This window comes from Mesoplodon mirus, assembly GCF_964341445.2.
Source record: "Mesoplodon mirus genome assembly, chromosome: 18".
NCBI classification, from domain to species: domain Eukaryota; kingdom Metazoa; phylum Chordata; class Mammalia; order Artiodactyla; family Ziphiidae; genus Mesoplodon; species Mesoplodon mirus.
The window spans coordinates 5,724,536-5,748,576 of record NC_138994.1 but is presented as its reverse complement, the minus strand read 5'-3'; the positions used below and the strand labels follow the sequence as shown (position 1 = coordinate 5,748,576).

General features: G+C 49.1%; 2 protein-coding genes across 4 annotated transcripts in view; both read left to right on the top strand.

Annotated features, from left to right (window-relative positions):
* Positions 1 to 13,551, top strand: part of STAT5B (signal transducer and activator of transcription 5B) — a 63,427-nt gene extending 49,876 nt beyond the window's left edge. For both annotated transcript variants that reach the window (XM_082603961.1, XM_082603962.1), the window contains 8 exons: positions 357 to 449; positions 2,564 to 2,770; positions 3,888 to 3,982; positions 4,082 to 4,212; positions 5,861 to 6,031; positions 9,997 to 10,048; positions 10,347 to 10,454; positions 10,947 to 13,551. In XM_082603961.1, coding sequence (XP_082460087.1) covers positions 357 to 449; positions 2,564 to 2,770; positions 3,888 to 3,982; positions 4,082 to 4,212; positions 5,861 to 6,031; positions 9,997 to 10,048; positions 10,347 to 10,454; positions 10,947 to 11,073 — 984 coding nt within the window. In that variant the 3' untranslated portion in view covers positions 11,074 to 13,551. The remainder of the gene's footprint in view (positions 1 to 356; positions 450 to 2,563; positions 2,771 to 3,887; positions 3,983 to 4,081; positions 4,213 to 5,860; positions 6,032 to 9,996; positions 10,049 to 10,346; positions 10,455 to 10,946) is intronic.
* A 5,441-nt stretch (positions 13,552 to 18,992) lies between these two features.
* Positions 18,993 to 23,342, top strand: GHDC (GH3 domain containing). 2 transcript variants are annotated; one of them, XM_082603631.1, is made up of 10 exons: positions 18,993 to 19,100; positions 19,268 to 19,356; positions 19,507 to 19,790; positions 20,094 to 20,215; positions 20,380 to 20,881; positions 21,284 to 21,476; positions 21,596 to 21,667; positions 21,744 to 21,877; positions 22,205 to 22,290; positions 22,557 to 23,342. In XM_082603631.1, the coding sequence occupies exons 3-10, from the start codon at positions 19,520 to 19,522 to the stop codon at positions 22,773 to 22,775; spliced, it is 1,599 nt and encodes a 532-aa protein (XP_082459757.1). In that variant the 5' UTR covers positions 18,993 to 19,100; positions 19,268 to 19,356; positions 19,507 to 19,519; the 3' UTR covers positions 22,776 to 23,342. The 2 variants fall into 2 exon arrangements, with proteins under 2 accessions (XP_082459757.1, XP_082459758.1); XM_082603632.1 differs by having other exon boundaries at positions 19,476 to 19,790.
* Positions 23,343 to 24,041: the final 699 nt, after the last annotated feature.

Here is a 24,041-nt window from a genome sequence, read left to right as displayed (position 1 = left end):
TTCTGTATTCAAGGGTGACATTTACTGAAACTTGTAGAGAGAATAAACGTGTTGTGATATGGGCTTCCCTGGTGGCGCAGTGGTTGAGAGTCCGCCTGCCGATGCAGGGGACACGGGTTCGTGCCCCGGTCCGGGAGGATCCCACATGCCGCAGAGCGGCTGGGCCCGTGAGCCATGGCCGCTGAGCCTGCGCGTCCGGAGCCTGTGCTCCGCAACGGGAGAGGCCACAGCAGTGAGAGGCCCGCGTACCGCAAAAAAAAAAAAAAAAACAAAAAACGTGTCGTGATAGAAAAAAAGGGGAGGAGGGCAGAGCGTGTGGCTGCAGGAGCTCAGCCCTGCTCCTGTGTCTTTTTCAGACCCTGTCCCTCCCGGTGGTGGTGATTGTTCACGGCAGCCAGGACAACAATGCTACGGCCACTGTTCTCTGGGACAACGCTTTTGCAGAGCCTGTGAGTGTATTCTTTGGGCCTGTGGGTCTCAGGATTTTGATACTGGTGTCATGAATCTCTTTCAAGCCTCTTTATCCCCATCAAAAGGCATAGAAGGAAAATGCTCTTTTCCTTAGTGGGAGGCAGAATGGAGAGTATGTGGAAAGTAGAATGAGCAGGGGCTTGAAGCAAGGCCAGGGTTTCAGTTCAAGCTCCAGCATTGCCTCACTCTGTGACAACAGGAAATTCACTTGACCTCTCTGAGTCTAAATTTCCCATAAGTGTCTGCAACACAGGGAGAGTAATGCTCCAGAGTGTCATTTAGAAGATTCATTTAGGTGATACACAGAATGCTTGTCACATAGTCAGTACTCTGTAAATAGTATTTTGAATTGTGGGTGAAACCATGAATGGAATTTGGGACTCCCAGGTTTCTTCTAGAGGTTGTACCTCTCAGGAAGTCACTTAGCTTAGAAGTTGCTTCCTTTCATCTTCCCTCCCATGACTGAGGGTGAGATTTAATGTCCTTTCCAAATTTTAGATTCTGTGATTCATCCCAAGTCTCATGAGGATGAGAGGCTTTGTGTAAAGAAATAAATACGATTCTGTAGATTTATGCACCCAGATGCTATCTGGTTACCACTCATGTGCTGCTTGATCATTTTCAAAACATTTCAGTAGGCAGAGTTCCATGTGTTGGCATATTTCCAGTAGAGATTAGTCCACAAAAGCATGATAAAAGGTTAAACTTGTTATTTGGGACATAAAAGTGTGTCCTTCTCTAACGTGGCTCTAATGTGAAGAGTACAACTTGGCGTTTTCAACAGGCCTCTTTAGAGAACGATATTTTTGCTGTAGGGGTGAGATTCTTAGCAGAAGTTCTACGATGCTTGTGCTACAAACCCTGCGTTTCAGGCTCCTTTTAAAAAATATCTGCCTAAGGAGCTTGAAGCCTTGATCCGAAAGAGGATTTGGGATGAACAATCAATTAGAACAGGAAGACAGCTGATTCACTGACTGAGTAGACATTTAAACAAACAAACAAATAAATGAATACATGTATAGAAATGTGTGTGTGTATATATATAGGAAAGAATGAATGAGTGAGAATCAAAAGACAAGGAAAAAATTAAAATTAAAAAAATACAAGCCTCCTGGATAGGATTGCCATGCCTGCTCTCACTTCCCTCCCTGTGCATCCACAGATCTCACTCCTCATGTAACTCTGGCATCTCCTGTGATAGGTCATTCCTAAAGTATCTTGTCTAAATAAGTAAGCATTTTTAACATTTTTAGTTACATTAATGACTACTGTACGTCTTATGCTGTTTTTGTATTTATTTACTTTTAATTTTTTTATTGAAGTATAGTCAATTTACAATGCTATGTTAGTTTCTGGTGTACAGCAAAGTGATTCATATATATATATATGAATATATGTATATATATTAAGTTATTTCACTTTGAGCTAGAGTTCTTGGCAGAAGGGGTCAAGGGCAAGGATGACACTTGTGCACACGCCTACGGACACATGCACACATTCTCTCTCTGTACCTAGAGAACCAGTCTTGTAGATTTTGACTCCCTTTGAGTGTCAAAGCCAGACCTTGGTCATATTTTGTTTTCGTGGCTGTTAGAAAGCAGGATTGGGCAGAAACAGAGACACAGATGTAGAGACAAACGTATGGACACCACGAGGGGGCAAGTGGTGGTGGTGGGGGGGTGAATTGGGAGATTGGGATTGACATATATACACTAATATGTATAAAATAGATAACTAATAAGAACCTGCTGTATAAATAAATAAATAAAATTCTAAATAAATAAATAAGGGAGTGAGGAGAGAATGATTTTAAAAAAAAAAGAAAGTAGGATTGCACTGTACATCCAGCAGCTCATTTACAGGAGACCACAGGTAGCCCGAGGTTACCGTCTAAGTTGTGTGTGAAGGTGGTAAAATGGAACCTTCCGAATTTCACAGAAATGCATACCCCATGGAAGTCTGAGTTTATCCTCAGGCTCAGCCAGACAAGTGTCTGTAACTCCATCCAGCCATCAGGGTTTTTCTTTCGCAGGTTGAGGGAATAAATCATGCAACTGTTTTCTCCTAAGGTTCTGGCTTCTCTCCCCACCAGGGCAGGGTGCCGTTTGCCGTGCCTGACAAAGTCCTGTGGCCGCAGCTGTGCGAGGCGCTCAACATGAAATTCAAGGCCGAAGTGCAGAGCAACCGGGGCCTGACCAAGGAGAACCTCGTGTTCCTGGCGCAGAAACTGTTCAACAGCAGTAGCAGCCACCTCGAGGACTACAACGGCATGTCCGTGTCCTGGTCCCAGTTCAACAGGGTGAGGGACTCCACCCTCTGCAGTTAGATTGGCCCCTGCAAACCAGATCCCTCAGGGGTCTCCCTGCCCTCGGCCCTCATTCCTCATGTCTCTAATACGACGTGCCCGTGGTAGTAGGAAGCTTCTGAATAGATGGACAACCACATACTTTTTTGTGTAGAAAATTATGTTTGACTATATCAGCAAATTGGGCCTTGCACGTGGCTAGTGCATTTTCTTCCTCTGTAAAGGAAACAGCAAAGCGAACGGCAGCATAACTCATGAGAAGGAAGGCTTTCCTGATGATGACAACTCCGTGGCACTGTCCCCTTGACTCTCTGATGTTCCTTGATGTGTAATGCAAAGTCAGGCTCCCGTGGGACCCTCAGCCTGCAAAAGAGGATGCTGATGAAGGAAACTTTGCCTCTAGCATCTGGTAGTTCAGATGTCACCCATCACATCTCTGATTATAAACTGAACGTTCGTGTCTTTGCTTACGTCCCCCACCCTCACCGCACGTGCCCTACTTCAGAGATCTCACAGTCTCTGAGTGGAACTCTTTTAAATGGTTGTGTGCTAACCAGCTGGCTAACAGGTTCACTGGTGGTCAGAGGAGGTTTGACAGGGAAGCAGGAGGCCTGGGTGGTCTGTCTTTGCCATTGCAGTACGGCTCCTGCCTTCCACCGGAATCAGATCACTGCATTTTGCTGATAATTGTCGGTAACACGTGTATGATGGAGTGTGCTCTGTGGCCTCACAGTGTGATCTCATCCCGTCCAGATTTGCAGGTTTCTCAGAAGCTCCCAGGTGATGCTGCTGTTACTGGTCACAGACCACACATCAAAGCCAGCAAAGGACTAGTCAGCCTAGATACGGGGGAAAGTGTGTGTAGCCAGGGTCCTCTGGGCGCTGGGAATTGCTCTGTGGTGTTTTCCCCTTCCTCCGTCTTTTCCCCCCTATTCTGTTTTTGGGTTGTAGGACCATTTGGTCAAACTCAGGTAGGTGTGTATATTTGTATGATTCTGACAATATAGATGTTGTTTTCCATTTAATTTTTCCAGTTAAAGTATATACAGGTAATAACATCCCAAGTGTTAACTTTTGCCTTCTTAACGCTCATTGTTGTATCTCCAACCAGGAGAATTTACCAGGACGGAATTACACTTTCTGGCAGTGGTTTGACGGTGTGATGGAAGTGTTAAAAAAACATCTCAAGCCTCATTGGAACGATGGGTGAGAATCGTCATTTGTTAAGTCGGCAGTAGAGTAGCAGCAAGGTCTTTTTTGTGGCATTAAAACATCACACTCTGCTTCTGCTTCTTTGTGATCCAGGGCTATCTTGGGTTTCGTGAACAAGCAACAGGCCCACGACCTACTCATTAACAAGCCTGACGGGACCTTCCTGCTGAGGTTCAGTGACTCTGAAATTGGTGGCATCACCATTGCTTGGAAGTTTGATTCTCGTGAGTGCCCCTCCCTTTTTAAGACATAGCTTGGCTCTGGTTAGGTGCTTTGGTTGCAAAATTACTTTGACAATTTATTGAGTACTTATTATTCCTGGGCACGAGTACTAATTATGGGAAGCAGAAATGTATAACCATGACACAGCGGCAGCTTGTGTAAAATCTTATTATGGGAAACACAATTACTGATTTTGAGAAACACAGATGTACAACCCGACTTTGGCTACATGTGATGCAGTATCCCGTCCAAAATCTCAGCAGCTTCCCTTTTGAAATGTTTGCCTTCTTATTACTCAACCTTGAGCTTATTTCAGTAAAGAATTACTCTGTTGTTTGGAGTCGTTAGAGTGGAAATAATGTGCTATTTTCATTATTCCTTTATCCTAACATGAGGATACTACCATTGGTCATTTCCATCCAAGAATGTTAGTTCTTTCCTCTGAGCCTCACGGTAGGACAAGAGTAGCTTGCTAGTTTTTTGTGACTTAAAGAGTTTAATAGCTTTTAATGACTCTCATGCACCCTCTGGCTACGGACACACTTCCTATCTCTTTTACATACTTTTGTACAGGGAATCAGGGACTGGAGTCAGCAAGACGTTTCTTCTAGGGAGGAACAGAATACTGTTTGAACTGGAAACTACCTGAGATCGTTAGATCTCTAGGAAAGTGGTATATGCGTTACCTGCTTATCTACCCATGACTTTTAAAAACTACTTAATCGGGGTTTCCCTGGTGGCGCAGTGGTTGAGAGTCTGCCTGATGATGCAGGGGACACGGGTTCATGTCCCGGTCTGGGAAGATCCCACATGCCGCGGAGTGGCTGGGCCCGTGAGCCATGGCCGCTGAGCCTGCGTGTCCGGAGCCTGTGCTCCGCAACGGGAGAGGCCACAGCAGTGAGAGGCCCGCGTACCGCAAAAAAAAAAAAAAAAAAAAAAAAAAACTACTTAATCGGGCTTCCCTGGTGGCGCCGTGGTTAAGAATCCACCTGCCAATGCAGGGGACACGGGTTCGAGCCCTGGTCCGGGAAGATCCCACATGCTGCGGAGCAACTAAGCCCGTGCGCCACAACTACTGAGCCTGTGCTCTAGAGCCCACGAGCCACAACTACTGAAGCCCGCGCGCCTAGAGCCCGTACTCCACAACAAGATAAGCCACCGCAACTAGAAGCCCGCTCACCACAATGAAGAATAGACCCCGCTTGCCGCAACTAGAGAAAGCCCACATGCGGCAACAAAGACCCAATGCAGCCAAAAATAAATAAATAATATATAAATTTTTTTTTAAACTACTTAATCTACAACTTATGGTAATTTTTTTTTTTGCGGTACGCGGGCCTCTCACTGTTGTGGCCTCTCCCGTTGCGGAGCACCGGCTCCGGACGCGCAGGCTCAGCAGCCATGGCTTACGGGCCTAGCCGCTCCGCGGCTTGTGGGATCTTCCCGAACCGGGGCACGAACCCATGTCCCCTGCATTAGCAGGCGGACTCCCAACCACTGCGCCACCAGGGAAGCCCTATGGTAATTTTTAAATGGAGATTTTTATTGGGACAATTTTAATGGAGAGCTTTATTTGTAGTATATTTGGGTTTTAAGATTTCCTGTTCAGAAATCATATTTAGACTGTGATGATTCTGTTTTTTGATATAGAGGAAAGAATGTTTTGGAATCTGATGCCTTTTACCACCAGAGACTTCTCCATCCGGTCCCTGGCTGACCGCTTGGGAGACCTGAGTTACCTTATCTACGTGTTTCCTGACCGGCCAAAAGATGAAGTGTACTCCAAATATTACACCCCCGTTCCCTGCGAGCCTGCCACTGGTAACAATGTTCGCATTCTGACTTGGTTTCGTTGTGATTTTAGTTTTGTTTTAGGTGAACATGTGTGTCTGTGTGTGTCAGTCTGTCTGTCTGGCATGAAAATCTACGCAGTTAACAGTTGTTGCTGTTTGAGCTCTATCCAGGGCAGATGTAAATCCTGGGCTGTTTTCTTCAGTTATACGAAAAACACATCAGCCGCCAACCCCAACTATCAAATTGAAGGGAATAAATTGCTTTTAATACAAGCTTAGATCAAACAAAATTAGGAAGGTAAAATTTTGTTTTTCAAAACAGAGACGGTTTTATTGTTTTCTGAGAATAAAAGTATTCTGTATTTATTGCAAAATTTCCAGAAAAGTATAGAAAAGAAAAGAGATATCACACAACATGTCTTATCTCATCAACGTAAACAATTTAGTGAATGTTCTTCCAGTCAACATAGATATGTATTCTGTCACTCAGTCACCAGAGGCTTATTAAGCACTTCCTGTGTGGGATTGCAATCTAATAGCAGAAGGAAGACAATAAACAGGTAAACAAATAAATGTATCTAGTGATGGACACTATGAAAACAAATAAGGTGAAGGGATAGAGAAGTGACGGCGTGGGGGAGTGCGGCACAGCACTTCACTCGAGTGATCAGGGAAGGCTCCCCTGAGGAGGTGACATCAGAGTAGCCCTGAATGAAGTGAGGAAGCCACACATAGATCTAGAGAGAACATTCTAGGCCGAGAGAACAAGAGCAGAAACCGTGAGGTGGGAGTGAGGTTGGCATGCTTAGAAAACCTCACGAGGGGGCTTCCCTTGTGGCGCAGTGGTTAAGAATCCGCCTGCCAATGCAGGGGACCCAGGTTTGAGCCCTGGTCTGGGAAGATCCCACATGCCACGGAGCAACTAAGCCCGTATGCCACAACTACTGAGCTTGCCCTCTAGAGCCCGCGAGCCGCAACTACCGAGCCCGTGTGCCACAACTATTGAAGCCCGTGCACCTAGAGCCTGTGCTCTGCAACAGGAGAAGCCACCGCAATAAGAAACACGCACAGGACTTCCCTGGTGGTGCAGTGGTTAAGAATCCGCCTGCTGGTGCAGGGAACACAGGTTTGAGCCCTGGTTCGGGAAGATCCCACATGCCACGGAGCAACTAAGCCCGTACGCCACAACTACTGAGCTTGCCCTCTAGAGCCCGCAAGCCACAATTATTGAGCCCATGTGCTACAACTGCTGAAGCCCGTGCGCCTAGAGCCTGTGCTCTGCAACAAGAGAAGCCACCGCGATGAGAAGCCTGCATACCGCAACAGGAGAGTAGCCCCCTCTCGCCGCAACTAGAGAATGCCCATGCGCAGCAATGAAGACGCAACTCAGACAAAAATAATTAATTAATTAATTTTATAAAAAGAAGCACGTGCACCCAACCAAGATAGCCCCTGCTCGCCACAACTAGAGAAGCCCGTGCGCAGCAGCAGAGACCCAACACAGCCAAAGAGAAATAAATAAATACGTTTATTTTAAAAAGAACAACACTCATGAGGACCCGAGAGGCTGGAGCTGGATGAGCAGGGGAGAAATGGTGGGAGATAAGGGCAGAGCAGTGGGAGGGACCAGATCATGTCGGGTTTGGGTTATAACCATACGTCGTCATTTGTGACCTGATTATTCTTTCACTTAAAAATATATCACAGGCAGAGTTACAGGTTAGTAAATATAAACTTACAGCATCATTTTAACAATTGCATAGAATTCCATTGTATGGTGATCCTATGTTGGTTATTTAAGATACTTAAAATTTAAGTTATTCACAGTTTTTCTTCTGGTTAATATTGAGATAACCTGGTACATGCATCTTGTTCTACTGTTTCCTTAGGACAAATCCCTAAGGTAGAATTTGTGTCAAGGGGTATATACTTTTCAAGCACTTGGACACATCTGTCCAGAGTTGCCCTCCAGAAGGTGGAATCCGTTTTCACTCCCACAGACGTCTGTCTGAGTATCTGCTTCTCCATCCTCCTCTTGCCAGTGTTAGCGTCTCTTCATCAGTTTCATGTTTGCCAGTCTGATAGGCATAAAAAATGATAATCTTAGTTCTTAACTTTCATTTCTTTGACTCTAGGTAAGGTCGAAACATCTTTTCATATAAAGATAATAATAACAATAATAGATAGAATAATACTAGCAGCTAACATTTGTTGAATGCTTACTTGCATGCCAGACACTTTTCTGAGCACATTTCAAATAGTTTCTCATTTAATCCTCAAAACAGGTCGGTGAAGTAGGCACTGTCACCATCCCCATGTTACATTTGAGGAGCTGAGGCACAGAGGGGTGAAATAAATTGCCAGAGGTATCACATCTAGGAAGAGGCCAAGCCAGGGTTTGCGCTCAGTCTAGCCTGTACTTCTTAACCTCCACGTTGTTGGCCATTTGTATTTTTTCTGTGGAGTACGTTCCTATTCCTTGCTCATTTTCCTTTTGGAGTTCCTTTTTTTCTTAATAATCTGCGAGTGTTTTTTTATATAGTAAGTAAAGCTTTTATTATTATAGCAGAGATTTTTCTCAGTGTGTCATTGTTCTTTTAACATTTAGGTTTTATTTTGCTGAAGTGCAAAGACTTGTATTTTCTATATAGCCCAATCTATTGACCTTTTTCCTTTATAGATTCTGCTTTTTGTATCATGCCTTCCCACCTGGTTATATTTCTAGGTGGGGAAATAAGCCAAAATATTTTTAGACTTACGTGATATTTTTGGATTAAACCTACCACTGCTTCTTTTTGTTAGCACAACTAATCTAGACTTTTCAATCCTATTTTTACAGCATTTCTTTGTTTTTTTTTTAATCTTTTCTGCCATTCTGTAAAATTCTCTGTAGACCATAAAGCACAAAAAGCATGAGATATTATGAAAAGGCAGCTCCTGACATTCGAAGCCCCAGTAGAAGCAGGTCAGGATAACAACCAATGTGTGACCCACGCAGCAGTTCATTCTCTTGGGCTGAGTCATCCTTCTGACCTCAGCGGAATCTTCACTGTCTGATATAGTTAAGCTTATACTTATTTCCATATTTACACACCCAGGAAACAAGATTTCATTCACCGACTTCAGACCATCACATTCCTACTACCTACTTAGCTGGATTTCCATAATCAGCCTTTTGAAAAGGTAACTCTAGCTTATCGGCTAGGTTATCCCTAGCCTGCCACGTCCCAGTGGGGATGCTGTGGAGAGTGAGACACAGCAGCAGCATTCTTTTTAACCAGCCACACAGCATAGACAGCACCCACTGGGAGGCACGACCATCATATTACCCCCGAGTGCAGAAACCCCACGAAAAGAGCACGCAGACACCTGACACCTGACAGAGTGACATTCCCTTTCCTAAAAGGGTAGAAGCTCAGAACTAGAGTAACTCCCGGGATCCTCAAGTCAACTTAATTCCCCTCTAATGCTTAGATTTTTCCGCATGACCCCTACCGAGTGCTGGTACACCTTCCACGTGAAAACCTCCAGTGAGGAAGAAATCAGTCCTTCCCGAGACTGTGTCGGGGGGTTCCTGCGATGACCGCTTTCTTCCTTATTTGAATGAGAATTTGTCCCGCTGCACCCTCCTCCTGTTTTGTCCTCTGTCTTTCTGCATCTGCGACTTTAAACTTGTAAAGATATGTTTTCTTCTTACAGTTGGTATGCAGTTAATGTTTGATTTAGATTTGTATTGAAGTATATCTTTCCTGTGGTTTGAAGAATTAATTAACACATCCAAGCCAACTTGGAAGCTGTCTTACCTTGCGGTGTCAGTACTGAGGCTTCTCCTCTACTGGGTCTTCCTAACGGATTAAAAGATGTGCTTATACTGGATCCTAAGATAGAATGAGGCAGTTGTGTCTCATCCTAAGAAAAGGGGGGGTTCTTCAGGGAGGCTCATTTTCATTTCACTTGAGAACTTTGGTTTTCATCACTCTTTCCCCTCGGCAGCTAAAGCCGTGGACGGATACGTGAAGCCACAGATCAAGCAAGTGGTCCCTGAGTAAGTGTCCCGGGTCCAGCTCTGGTCTCCTCCTCTCTTCAGGTGGCCCCTGAGCCCCTCCCCGCTGAGGCTGCCTCTCTTCTCCTCTCACCCCCCACCTGGCTCTCCTCACCCCTCCCCGCCGCCCCTCCTGGGGAGGGAGCTGGGCTTGGTCACCAGGGCGTCGGTACCCAGGGCCCCGCTCCTAAGGCCAGAGCCCCAGCCTCAGCGGGCACTGTGTCCTTCCGCACCTGAGAAGGACACGAAGGTGGCCCCTGAGCCCCTCCCCGCTGAGGCTGCGCTCTGCTTCCTCTCGCAGGTTTGTGAACGCCTCTGCGGACTCTGCCGGGGGCAGCGCCACCTACATGGACCAGGCCCCCTCCCCAGCCGTGTGCCCCCAGGCTCATTATAACATGTACCCACAGAAGTAGGTTGTGTTCTCCTGGGGCTCCGTGGGGAGGAACTGGGCACCCGGAGGGCTGGTGGGCAAGGAATCCACAGCTCCTCTAGGTCTGAGACCACCCAGGCCAGGCCGGGCTCTGGCACATGCCCAGGTGGGAGGGAGAGATTCAACCAGTAGATGTTGGTAGTTTAGAGTGGGGTTGGGCAAATGTCACCTGCTCCCCTCTCTTAAAGTGGAGATTTTTCTGGCTCTGTGTAAGGACCAGGTGGGGTTTAGGTGTGTGCGGGCAGCCAGTGCTGGGGGCAGGTAGGCTGGGTATTTTAGTCCGAGTCACTGTCCAACCAGCTAGCGAAGGACTCTGCCCCAGGGTTCAGGTCAGAGTGCTGCTTTCCTGCGAGGCCCGGGCCGAGGGTACAGGCGGTCGGTGTTGAGGTGGGGTGCGGGGTGGTCTCTGCTGCTCCTCATTGGCCTCTGGCGACCTTTCCTTCCCGTAACCTCTCCTCTTTCCCTCCGAAGCCCTGACCCCGTCATGGACAACGATGGGGACTTTGATCTGGACGACACGATGGACGTGGCACGGCGTGTGGAGGAGCTCTTAGGCCGACCTATGGACAGTCAGTGGATCCCCCACGCACAGTCGTGACCCCCCGTGGCCACCTCCAGCTTCTTCATCCTCGCCAGAGGAGTTACTTTTGTGGATGTTTTAATTCCATGAACCGCTTCGCTTTGGAAACAATACTCGTAATGTGAAGTGTTGATACTAGTTGTGACTTTAGTGTCTCTGTGCATGGTGGCACCAGTGAAGGGAATGTGAGTGTGTGGGTGTGTGTGTGGGTGTGTGGGTGTGAGATTGCACGTTGGGCTGTTTCTTCCCCTTGCTGTCCGGAGTTTAGCTTCAGCACTGGGGCCACAAACAGAGGCTGTGGTTGTTTTAACCTTGTGCAGAAAGGCAGTTGGTTCCATGAACCCTGGAACTTGGCCATGTGTTTTAAGGGTGGCTGAACTTTGATATGTGGCTGTTCAAGTGGGAGAAGGACAGGGAGGTGAAAGCACCTCGTGTCTGGTGAGTCTTTGTCACCGTGTCTGCCAAGCCGTTGGTACATAAACGTGATTGTCTCCACTTTTCTTCTGAAACGTAGAAGCTGCCTTTTCACAAAGAAAACCAGTCCTCCCTCCTTCCCTGTCCCCCAATCCCCGTTTTCCTCGGTCGGGGTGGGCGAAGGGGGGGACATAAACCATCACTGGGGCAAGGGAAGATGTGGGTTTTCTGATGGGTAGTGGCTTTTGAGATAACCCATAACCCATCTAAATGTTCTCTGCCTCTCCCGCTGACTCCCAGCCCCCATGGAGTCGCCGCTTAGTTCCTGTGTGTGTACGCATGTGCAGACACGTCTGATGAAGTAGAGGAAAGAAGAGAGCCACATAACTAGAGCTTACGGTGTTGATGTCTTCGCGTCGTGGCCGGAGTGGACTGCCCAGCCCCGGCTCGCAGGCGCTGAGGACGTTGCCTTGTTACCCGGCTGTGGCTGTCCCGTCTGCCTGCCCTGCCTCTGTGCCGGTAGAGGTACAAGCGAGGCTTTCCAAAGGCTTACTGATAACGGCTTTTTGCAAAGGTTGAATGGTGTTCTTGTTTCCAAATTGGGACTTGCTTTTCCCTTCGCACCCTAATTGGACATCAGAATTCTTTCTTCCTGCGTCAGGTCCTGTGCCACTGGGACGCCGGTCACCTCTTTTCCCTTCACTGTCTGCACGCACTGTCTTGGGGAGCGGGTGGCAGGAGTGTGGGCTGAACCCAGGGCCAGCGCGTTGCCACCCGGGTGCAGGGTGCTGGGTGTCGGCACTGGTCATCTGGGGAAATGCAGTCAGCGAGTTTGCTGAGAAGTTTGCTTTGCAAAAACAAAGCAGAACCAAAAATCCTCGGCATAACTTTATCCAAAGTTTGTTCCATAGCTTTACACCAGAAGGAAGGAATGGGCCATGGCAGGCAGGTGGGAAGAGGGGAAAGCAGGTATACCGTTGGGGTCAGGCCTGTAAGGTCACCCCTAGCCCCCCTCCAAAAGAAGGGCCTGACCACACCCAGGAGAGAATGGCCCTAAAAAACATTATTTTTATACATGTGAGTAAATAAACATATTTTTTTTTACAAAAATAACTTCTGAATTTATCAGTGTTTTGATGTTAAAGGAAAATATTCCTCTGTAGTAAATTATTTATTGAAAGAGGACTTTTTACAAGCTGCTCTTTGCCCTAGCTTGGCTTCATACACTGATTTATTTTTCCGTGCTGGGCAGTAGACCGTCTCTGCCTCTGAGGAGCAGGCTGACTCCTCCATGGCTATCAGCACCGACGCAGGATGCTGCGAAGCCCCTTACGTCCCCTCAAGCTTTGATTAAAATCCCCCCCTGAGGTTGGGAGTGTTGGGGAAAGGTAGAAAGGAAGCCTGGCTGCTCCTGGACTCAAAGAGACCTCTCATGCCCGACACCGGGGCACCCTGAGTGCTGGCCCTGCTTGTCCCAGCAGCCCTGGGGGCAGGGATTGACACGCTTTCAGATGAGCAGTGGGCCTAGGCGCAGGCGTGCCGAGGGCAGAGCCCTCACTGCATAGTTAGCACTGGGGCTGGGGGGACGGGTTCCCAAGAGAGTGGCTGCCCCAAGCCTGGGGTTCCCGCACACGTCCAGTGGCTGAGCTGTCCTCCGTTCTCCTGAGGCTGTGCCTGTAGATGGGAGAGATTTTTCACTGAAAGGTGCGCTCGCTATCTACATGTATCTTCTCTCTTCTCCCTGTTCTGCAAACCGCAAGGAGAGGTGACGGGCAAGTCCTGACCACCTCAGCCTCTCACTCGCTCCCAGACACACACATGCGCGTCATCAAAATGTTTCAATGTGTGGTATGTGCAGGGCTTTGTAGGGGGTGGGAGGGAGACTGAAAGTGAATATAACTTAAAATGGAAACATACTTTTTATAATTTTTCTTTATAAAACTTCGTGAAATTATTTCAGATACAGATTTTAGTGATGAGGCAAGTTAGTATATAGGCACCAAAAAAGTATTGTATACAATTTAGGGCAGTCACAAAACTGTGTATTTTATGTTACAATAAATACTTCCTCTAAATGGACAATATTGAGTCCTCTTTTTATTTTTTTCCATCAGGTGGTTGAGATAGAGTGGCTTTCATAGGGGAAAATTTGAAATCATCAGTGTGACTCTGAAAAGAGGAACTAGTTGGGCATTGGCTGCCTCAGAGTGTGTGTGTCACCAGCTTCGATGGCAGACGGTGGCATTTCTTACCTTCCTGTTCACGTGAGGTTTTGAAACTTAGAATGATAGTCTTTTATCTCCTATTCCTGTTAGAAAGTTCATCCTTAAGATTCAGCACATTTGGAGTGCCTGCCCTGAGCCAGGCTTGTGTATGGGATGAGAAATCATTCCTGCCCTCAAGAGGATTGCAGTCTGGGAATCCACGCACCCTGGAGCCTGCGCCACAACTAGAGAGAGAAAACCCTCACGCCACAATGAAGAGCCCACGCACTGCAATGGAAGATCCCACATGCCTCAACGAAGATCCCAAGTGCCACAACTAAGACCCAGCGCAACCAAAAAATTAAATAAATTTAAAAAGAAAGGAGGGAAGGGAGGGAGGGAGGAAGGGAGGAAGGAAGAAAAGAAAAGAAATGGGTAAAGATACAGCTGGGAGGAACTCTCTCAGGGTCAGAACAAATCTCAAATACTGACCTTTGAAACTATCCCTTCAAAGAAGCCTAAATTTTTTTTTTTTTTTTTTTTTTCAGTACACGGACTTCTCACTGTTGTGGCCTCTCCCGTTGCGGAGCACAGGCTCCGGACACGCGGGCTCAGCGGCCATGGCTCACGGGCCCAACTGCTCCGCGGCATGTGGGATCTTCCCGGACCGGGGCACGAACCCGCGTCCCCTGCATCGGCAGGCGGACTCCCAACCACTGCGCCACCAGGGAAGCCCAGAAGCCTGAATTTGATTAGATCAATCTGTGGAGCCATTTATTCCCCAGGGCATTGTTGAAAAATACAGCAATCAGCCAACAACTAGTGTAGTTTAACAGCTGGGTGTGGTCAAGGAAAGAGACAAGGAGAGACCTGTGCAAATCACTGTCCTGCTAGGGTGACTGTGGGCATAACTCCCCACTAAGTAGCAATATCAGAGGCTTCACACTGTGTGTATGGGTGGGCAGTGGGGAGCAGATAGACTCACTAACATAATCCTGCCACTCACTAAACAAGGAAACTGGTGTACTTGGACAAGAAACAAGGAATTGCTAAACTGGTTTCCAAGGTGGCTGCACCATTTTACGTGAGGGTTCTGATTTCTCTACATTCCTGCCAACACTTGTTATTTTCTGACCTTTTGATTATAGCCATCCTAGTGGAGTGTGACATGACTTGAGTCAGTTTTAATTTGCATTTCCCTGATGACTAATGGTGTCGAGCAGCTTCATCAGAAGCCCTGGAAAATTCACAAATATATGGAAATTAGACAATACAGTCCTACATAACGAAATGAAAAAGAAAAAGTTGAAGTAGTCACACTTAGCAATTTCAAAACTTACTACAAAGAAACAGTAATCAACAAAGTGTGGTACTGGCATAAGGATAGACCTATAGATAAGTGGAATAGAATTCAGAGTCTAGAAAGAAACCAATGTGTCTATGGTCAACAAATTTTTGACAAGGGTGCCAAGACCATTCAACGGGAAAAGAATAGTCTTTTCAACAAATAGTGCTGGGACTACTGGATAGCCACAAGTGAAAGAATGAATTTGGAACCTTACCTTACATCATATATAAAAATTAAAAATGGATCAAACATCTAAACATAAGAGCTAAAGCTATATAAAACTCTAAGAAGAAAACAGAGAGCTTCATGACTTGGGATTTGGCAATGATTTCTTGGCCAAGACACCAGAAGCATAGGGAGCAGAAGATGAATTGGACTTCATCAAAATAAACCTTTGAGAATTCCCTGGTGGTCCAGTGGTTAGGACTCGGTGCTTTCATTGCAGGGGCCCAGGTTCAATGCCTGGTTGGGGAACTAAGGTCCTGCAAGCCAAGCCATGGTGCAGCCAAAAAAATAAAAAATAGAAAAACTTTTATGCTTCAAAAGACACTATTAACAGAGTGAAAAGGCAACCCACAGAATGGGAGAAAATATTTGCAAATCGTATGTCTGATGGGGGTTAATAGCCAGAATATATAAAGAACTCCTCAACAACAACAAAAAATCTTAAATGGGAACATGACATGAATAAACATTTTTCCAAAGAAGATATACAGGTGGACAACAAGCACAGGAAAAGATGCTCAATTGTAAGGGAAATGCAAATCAAAACCACAATGAGATGCCACTTCTTACCCATCAGGTTGGCTATTATAAAAAACAAAAACAGGGACTTCCCTGGTGGTACAGTGGTAAAGAATCCACCTTCCAGTGCAGGGGCGTGGGTTTGATTCCTGGTCGGGAAACTAAGATCCCACATGCTGCGGGGCAACTAAGCCTGCATCGCAAAGAGAGAACCCACGTGCCACAAACTACAGAGCCCACGCGCCCTGGAGCCCGTGGGCCACAAGTAGAGAAAACCCGTGTGCCACAACTAGAGAGAAGCCCATGTGCTGCAACGAAAGATCCCGCATACTGCAACTAAGACCCGACACAGCCAAAAAAATTAAGAAAATAAATAAATATATTTTTTAAAGGCAGCCTTATTGAGCCATGTCAAAGATTAAAAAAAAAAAAAAACAGAAAACAGCAACTGTGGAAGGCAGGCATGTAAAATAGTGCAGCTGCTGTGAAAACAGTATGGTGGTTCCTCAAAAAATTAAACATAAGAATTACCATATGATCTAGCACTTCCCCTTCTGGGAATATACCCAAAAGAATTAAAAGCAGGGATTCAAACAAATATTTGTACACCCGTGTCCATAGCAGCATTATTCATAATAGCCAAAAGGTAAAAACAGAAAAGTCCATCAGTGAATGAATGGATAAATGTGGTATATATATACAACGTATATTTCCTTCCTTAAAAAGGAAGGAAATTCTGACACATGCTACAACGTGGATGAATCTTGAAGACATTATGCTAGGTGAGAAAAGACAGACACAAAAGGGCAAATATTGTAAGATTCCCCTTATATTAGGCACCTAGAGCAGTCAAATTCATAAAGACAAAATAGGATGGTGGTTGCCAAGGAACGGGGAGTAATTGTTTAATGAGTACAGAGTTTCAGTTTGGAAAGATGCAAAATGTTGGAGAGACATGATGGTGACAGTTATGCCACTGAAGTGTGCACTTCAATGTGGTTAAAATGGTAACTCATGTATGTTTTACCACAATAAAAAACGGATCAAACAAGTGGATCAGAGACCTAAATGTAAGAGCTAAGATTATAAAATTATTGGAAGAAAACATAAGGGTAAATCTTCATGACCTTGGATTTGACAACGAATTCTTAGACACAATACCATAAGCACAAATAGCAAGAGAAAAAATAGGTGGTTGGACTTCATCGAACTAAAAATTTTGTGCTTCAAAGGACACTATCGAGAAAATGAAAAGATAACACATACGATGGGAGAAAATATTTGCAAATCATATATATCTGATAGGGGACTTGTATGTACAATATATTAAGGACTCTTACAACTTAATAATAAAAAGACAAGTAGTCCAATTAAAAAATGGGTAAAGAAGCTGAAAAGACGTTTCTCCAAAAAAGTATACAGATGGCCAATAAACACATGAAAAGATGCTCGACATCATTGGTCATCAGGAAAGTGCAAAAACTGACTCGGGGGGCTTCCCTGGTGGCGCAGTGGTTGAGCATCTGCCTGCTAATGCAGGGGACGTGGGTTCAAGCCCCGGTCTGGGAGGATCCCACATGCCACGGAGCAACTAGGCCCGTGAGCTACAACTACTGAGCTTGCGCGTCTGGAGCCTGTGCTCCACAACGAGAGGCCGCGATAGTGAGAGGCCTGCGCACCGCGATGAAGAGTGGCCCCCGCTCACCACAACTAGAGAAAGCCCTTGGACAGAAACGAAGACCCAACACAGCAAAAATAAATAAATTAATTAATAAACTCCTACCCTAAAAAAAAAAAACAACTGACTCAGATCACTTCACACCCCACTAAGATGACTATAATCAAAAGGTCAGATAATAACAAGTGTTGACAAGGATGTAGAGAAACCAAGACCCTCATACACTGGTGGTGGGAATGTAAAATGGTGACGCCACTTTGGAAACCAATTTAGCAGTTCCTTAAACAGTTAAACCGCTACTGCACGACCCTGACATTCCACTCAGTGGAACGCAGTGAATCCCTTGCATTCCATTTTTATGCAAGAACATATATGTCCACAGAAAAACTTGTACAAACATTCATAACAGCATTTTACATAATAGCCAAAGAGTGGAAATGACCCAAGTGTCCATCAACCGATGAATGGATAAACAAATGTGATCTATCCATACGATGAAACATTATGTGGCGATAATAAGGAATGAACTACTGGAAGAACCTTGAAAACATGCTAAGTGAAAGAAGCCAGACTCAAAAGACCACATGTTATATGATTCCATGTACAATGAAATGTCCAGAATAGGGAAATGTATATATAGAGAGAGTAGATCTGTGGTTGCTTAGGGCGGGGGGCAGGGAGGTGGGAAGGGATTGGGAGGTGGTAGCTAAAGGGCCTGGGATTGCTTCTGTGGTGATGAAAATGTTATAAAAGTGATTGTTGGTGTTGCACATACCTATGAATATACTAGAGACCGCTGAATTGTATACTTTAAGAGCTCAGCTGTGAGAAGAGAGACTGCAAGACGGAGAGGCAGGTGAGGATGAAGGGAAAGGCTTCAGTGTCTGAGAGCCTGGGTCAAGGGCACAGGTGGAGAGAGGGCTTAACCACGGACAGCAGAAGAACCTCATTCTGAGCACAGCTTCTCAAGCTTGTCAGTAGGATGGGGGAGCCGAGCTCCATCGGGCACCTTATTCCCAGTTGCAAAACTACCTCCTGCTGTAAGGATGGGAGAAGTTTGTGTTTCCTTGCGATAAAGCCAATAAGCTAACACAGGTGGTGACCTCAATTACCAGGTAGTTATCTTGAGAACAGGTGTTAATGGGTTGTGTCTGCCTGGCTCTGGCTTTAAAAGGGAGTGAGATTCTTTTCTATCTGCAGTCCCAGCGTATTGCCTGTGATGCGTCACACTCTGCTCTAACGCTTATTCAATAACAAAAGTATTTTCTTCCTCTACTACCTTTGTGGAGACCGATTCTGGATTGGAAAAACGTTTTGCTTTTTAACAGTTCTCAAGTTTGCACCTGCTCCAGGATGGGGTGCACCCCACTCCCGGCTCAAGCTGATACGAGTCTGAGGACCAGATACTCTGGCCCTAACTTCCCTCCACCTGCCAGCTTGGGCCAGCTCCCAACACAGCGGCCCTTAGGCAACCTGCCCCTTTAAGAGGCCCCCCCGTTCCCAGCTCCTCCCTCAGGCCCAGTGGCCGGATTTCCTGGTTCAGGCCCAGCCCTTTAAAGCTGCGGCTCCAGCCTTCTGGCCGGCTGTGTACTGAGGCTGTACGGGGGTGCTTAGGGGTCCCTGGGTGCCAGGCAGAGACACAAGTGGGCTGTGACAGGTGCATGTGGGCTTCGGCGGCGGGGGGGACAGGGTGGAATCCTGGACAAAGCAGAGCCTCTCGGTAGTGGGCCAGACATGCCGTCCGTGAAGAAGCTGCTGTGTGCCGGGCACCGTGCCATGCCTTTCCTGCACTTTCTGAAGGGTATTATTATTCCCATTTTACAGACTGGGGAAGGGAACGGAGCTCAGAGCAGCTGGCTGAGTTACCCAGGGCCAGACAGCTAACAAGGGGCAGGGCCAGGATCCAAACGCAGGTCAGTGTGACCCCAAAGCCTTGATGTTCTCTCCCCCGCATCACCTGACAGGTTTAACTTGGTGTTCCTGTGCGCGGGAGGCTGGGGGGGAGGAAATGGGTTTTCCCCTCTCCCCCCAGTGCCAGTACTTGGAGGCCTTCCTCCTGCCAGGAGCTGCTTGGAGATGCCGCTGCCGCTGCCGCTGCTGCTGCTGGGCCTCCTGCTGCTGCCGCTGGCCCTGCTCTGGCGGCGGCGGCCGTCCCAGGATGCTAGGCTGTCCTGGCTGGTCCGTCTCCAGCACCGTGTGGCATGGGGGGCCCTGTGCTGGGCCGCCGCCTGGCAGCGGAAGAGCCTAGCTCAGAGCACGCTGCACGCGGGCCAGAGCCAGCAGCGGGCCCTGAGGCGGTGTCTGCAGAGGGCCCAGAGTCCCCGCTGTCCCCTCAGGGGGAGCACAGGTGTGTTTCCCAGGGTCTGGGGAGGTGGCCCAAAGAGAAAGAAACCCCATAGGACAGTCAGATTCCAGAACCTGAAGACCTCCCTTCCCCCTTCTACTGCCAACACAGAGGGACCTGACCCAGAGACCCTACCCAGGCTTGAGATTGCTCAAGATGAATTTTCCCATCCTGGGCCCTGACAGCCCCTCTTCCCCCAGGCCTATTCTGGCCTATTGAGGCCTCAGGGGCCTCACCAGTCTTACCTGAAACTCTTGGGAAACTCTGTGGCTTCATGAGGATTTTATGATGTCTTTGGGGCTACAGATATAGGCGTCTTCCGGAATCATCTCCCTCTGACCAAGGCCAGCCAGCTCCAGGAGGAAGAAAGTGGAGGGCAGCTCTTGCCCCCTGCCTCAAACCAGTACCGTGGGGAGGTCTCTCTGCAGGTAAACTGGGAAGGCTGGAGCCCAGCCCCACCAGAGACCCCTAACTGCAGCCAAACCCTCCCATCAGAATGGGAAACAAACAAACAAACAAAAAACCTGGGGCCTCTGGGTCTGGCTCAGGCCCAGGCCCAGGGCCAACAACACTGCCTCTTGTCTCCCTCCAGGCCACCGTGCTGGGTCTGGCAGCCCTAAACAAGACCTGCCCAGAAGCGCTGGCTCCAGAAGGCACGGCCCGTGTGACCCCTTCCTCCCCTTGGCCCTACCCGCTCCCTTGGCCTTGGCATGCCCTGGGCCAGTTGGGCCCTGCTGGAGCCAAGGACCCTAGGGCCCTGCTGCTGGAGGCACTGAGGTCCCCGGGGCTGCGAGCTCTGGAAGCTGGGACGGCGGTCGAGCTCCTAGACGTCTTCTTGGGCCTGGAGGCCGATGGCGAAGAGCTGGCTGAGGCATTAGCTGCTGGGAACCCAGGAGCATCTCTCCCCAGACGGGCAGCTGAGCTGCGGGAGGCCCTGGAGCAGGGACCCCGAGGACTGGCCCTTCGGCTCTGGCCAAAGCTTCAGGTGGTGGTGACTCTGGATGCAGGAGGCCAGGCTGAGGCTGTGGCTGCCCTGGGGGCCTTGTGGTGCCAAGGGCTAGCCTTCTTCTCACCTGCTTATGCTGCCTCTGGAGGTCAGCAAGACTCAAGGGTAGTGAGGTGAGGGCAGGGGGCAGAGGTCACACAGCTAGCTGCCAAGTAGCAAGCCCTCTATAATCATCTCATCTAATCCTCCCCAACACCAGCAGCTCCATTTTACAGATGAAAAAACTGAGGCTCATAGAGGTTAAGAGACACACAAATTTACACCACACCAGCATTTAACCCCAGGTCCGTCACCTCCAGAACCACCGCCCCTTCCCAATTAAGACCTTAGAGGCAGAGGGCTGAGCCTGGGGGAGCCAGGAAGGGTGGAGTGGGAGGGCAGCAGTGGGATCGATGCTCAGAGGATTGGGGACTGGGATCCAGGGGGAGGGGCTATTGCCCAGCAGGAAGCAATGGTACCACCAGATGAAGAAGCCGCTTGCTCCCCACAGGGGTGGTGGGCCTGAGTCTGTGGCCAGAGCAGCCCCATGGCCTGTACCTTCTGCCCCCTGGAGGCCCCTTTATCGAGCTGCTCCCACTCAAGGAAGGAACCCGGGAAGAGGCTGCCCCCACCGTCCTATTGGCCGAAGCCCAGAAGGGCAAGGAGTATGAACTGGTGCTGACTGACCACACCAGCCTCACCAGGTGACCACCTGGCTGCCCACCCCCAGGCCACCTCAGGCCCTCTGGAGCCCTGCCGAAAGCCAGGGGCATGAGCTAATGGGCCTTTGGGCCTGACCTCACCCCCACTTCTACTCTATCAGGTGCCGCCTGGGTGACGTGGTCCAGGTGGTTGGTGCCTACAATGAGTGTCCGGTCGTCAGGTTCATCTGCAGGTAAGTGACCTCCTGGGTGGCTGAGAGATCATCCTTGTGCCCTGGGTTCCCCTTCCTCCTGCTTCCTCCTCCCCAGGCTGGGCCAGACCCTGAGTGTTCGAGGCGAAGACACTGGTGAGGACGTGTTCTCTGAGGCCTTGGGCCGGGCGGTGGGGCAGTGGCCAGGGGCCAGGCTGTTGGACCATGGCTGTGTGGAGAGCAGCATTCTGGGTAAGTTTCTCCACTGGCTCCTGCCTCCTGTCCTTGGCTTGACTCTCCCCCAACCCATACCCATCCTGCTGGGAGATGTCTAGGAAAGAGAAAAGAGTCAGCCTGCTTTGCTGCTCCTAACAAAAGTCCTTCCCCATATCTAACTCCCATCCCCCCTGCTGCCTCTATCCATTTTCTCTCCACTCACCCCACTCCCTGCCAAGAAACTCCTTTTCTCCCCGCTGTGAACCTGGGAGTGGGGAAGAACAGGTGGGGGCAGTAGACTTCGGCTTTGGATGCCGCCCTGTTCACAAAAGCATGTGTCCACGATGGGGGGTTTGTCTACAGATTCCTCCGAGGGTTCTGCTCCCCACTATGAGGTGTTTGTGGCACTGAAGGGGCTAAGGAACTTGTCGGAGGAAAACCGAGACAAGGTACACGAGAGACAGGGACAGGATATGACTGCATGTCCCTTTCACCCTGCACGCCCCCAGGTGCTGTGGGCACAGGGGAGAGGTGGGGAGGAGGGGTGTGGGGAGGAGAACCTCCCTGGGGCTCTGGGAAGGGAGGGATGAGTCCCACAGACACACACGTATACACACGAAACTCCTACCCACGCGTTCCCTGGACACAACCGTGCGTGCCTCACCACACGCCACCCAGCCCCACACCAGCCTCACACAGGGTGTTCTGTTTCCAGCTTGACCACTGCCTTCAGGAAGCCTCTGCTCGCTACAAGTCCCTGCGGTTCCGGGGCAGCGTGGGCCCTGCCCGAGTCCACCTGGTGGGGTGGGGGGCCTTTAGGGAACTGCGGGCAGCCCTCGCTGCCTGCCCCTCAGCCCCCTTCCCTCCTGAGATGCCCCGGGTCCTCAAGCACAGGTACCTGGCCCAGTACCTGCAGAGGAGGGTGTTGTCCTGAGCTGAGGCCTGCCCACTGCCCTGTTCACCCTCACGGGCTGCCCCGCTCTTTCCTCTGGGGCCCCTCTGGATGGGGAGCCCTTGGCCAGGCTCTTTGAGTGTCAGCTGACGGTTGCCCATCGGAGCTGCTGGGCCTTAGGGAGGCCTGACCTAGTCTGTCAGTTCTGAGGAGTTGACTTCAGGGATAGAGCAGACACCAGCAACGCCCCATCTGAAGCCCCCCGGCCCATCCTGGAAGACCCTGGGGTCCCAGTCCACGCTGACAGCGCCTGTGTCTCTCAGCCCGTGCACCAGGCAGGCTGGAAGTGTTGGGAGTTAATGCTCTCTGGAGTGACCCTCAGTCAGCAAGGAACAGGAGTTGGTGATCACAGACCTCAGCTTCATCGTCCCTCAGTGGGACAACTCTGAACCGTATTGATTGTCTCCCTCGGAGGGTCACCACCAGTTGCCCACAGCGGTAACCCTCTCATTAACAAAGTTCTTCTTGGTTTTCCGTCTGTCCCTCCCGTCCCTACTCCCTTATGTGCTTTCTTGGATCATCGCCCAAATAAACCTCTTGCACCTAGAATCTTGGCTTGGGGTCTGCTTTTGGGGAAACCAGTGGTCCCATTCGCTCTGGTGCTGCTGCAGCCTGGGCTCCCTTCCCAGCTTCAGCTCTGGACACCGGGGCTTTCCCCACACTCCCCCTCCGGGCTGGGGCGGGCCCTGAGTGTGTGGACCCGCAGAGCCCTCGGGGACCCCTACCACAGCCTAAGTCAACCCAGAAGACACAGAGCCCCTCGTCCTACCTCTCCCCATTCCAAGCTTTACCTAAATGCAGAGGGGCTGCTCCCCAACTCCCCTTGCCCTGGCTTAGCATGGGTCCCCTTCCTGGCCCAACACCCGCATATCACTTCCTTGGGCAGACCCTGTACTGTAAATCATAAAGAATCAGAGCAGGAAGCAGGAAGCAGCTCCAGAGACCATCTGGCTTAACCGTCCATCTTACTAGTGGGGAAACGGAGGCTTCGTGGGGTCGTGAGGTTTGCCCAAAGCCCCGCAGCTCCTCCTAAGTACCTCGGCACCTGATCCCAACCAGTTGCCAAGCCTCAGATTCTGCCTCTGAATTACCACTTCTAGATTCCACGCCCCACATCCAGGCCCCTGCCCCCTCCCACCCGGTCCCCACACCAGCCCACAACTCCTTCCTGCTAAAATCCTCCCACAGCGCCTTGGCACCTGTGAGATCAAGACCAATGAGCTTAGCCAATAAGACCCTTTGACCCAC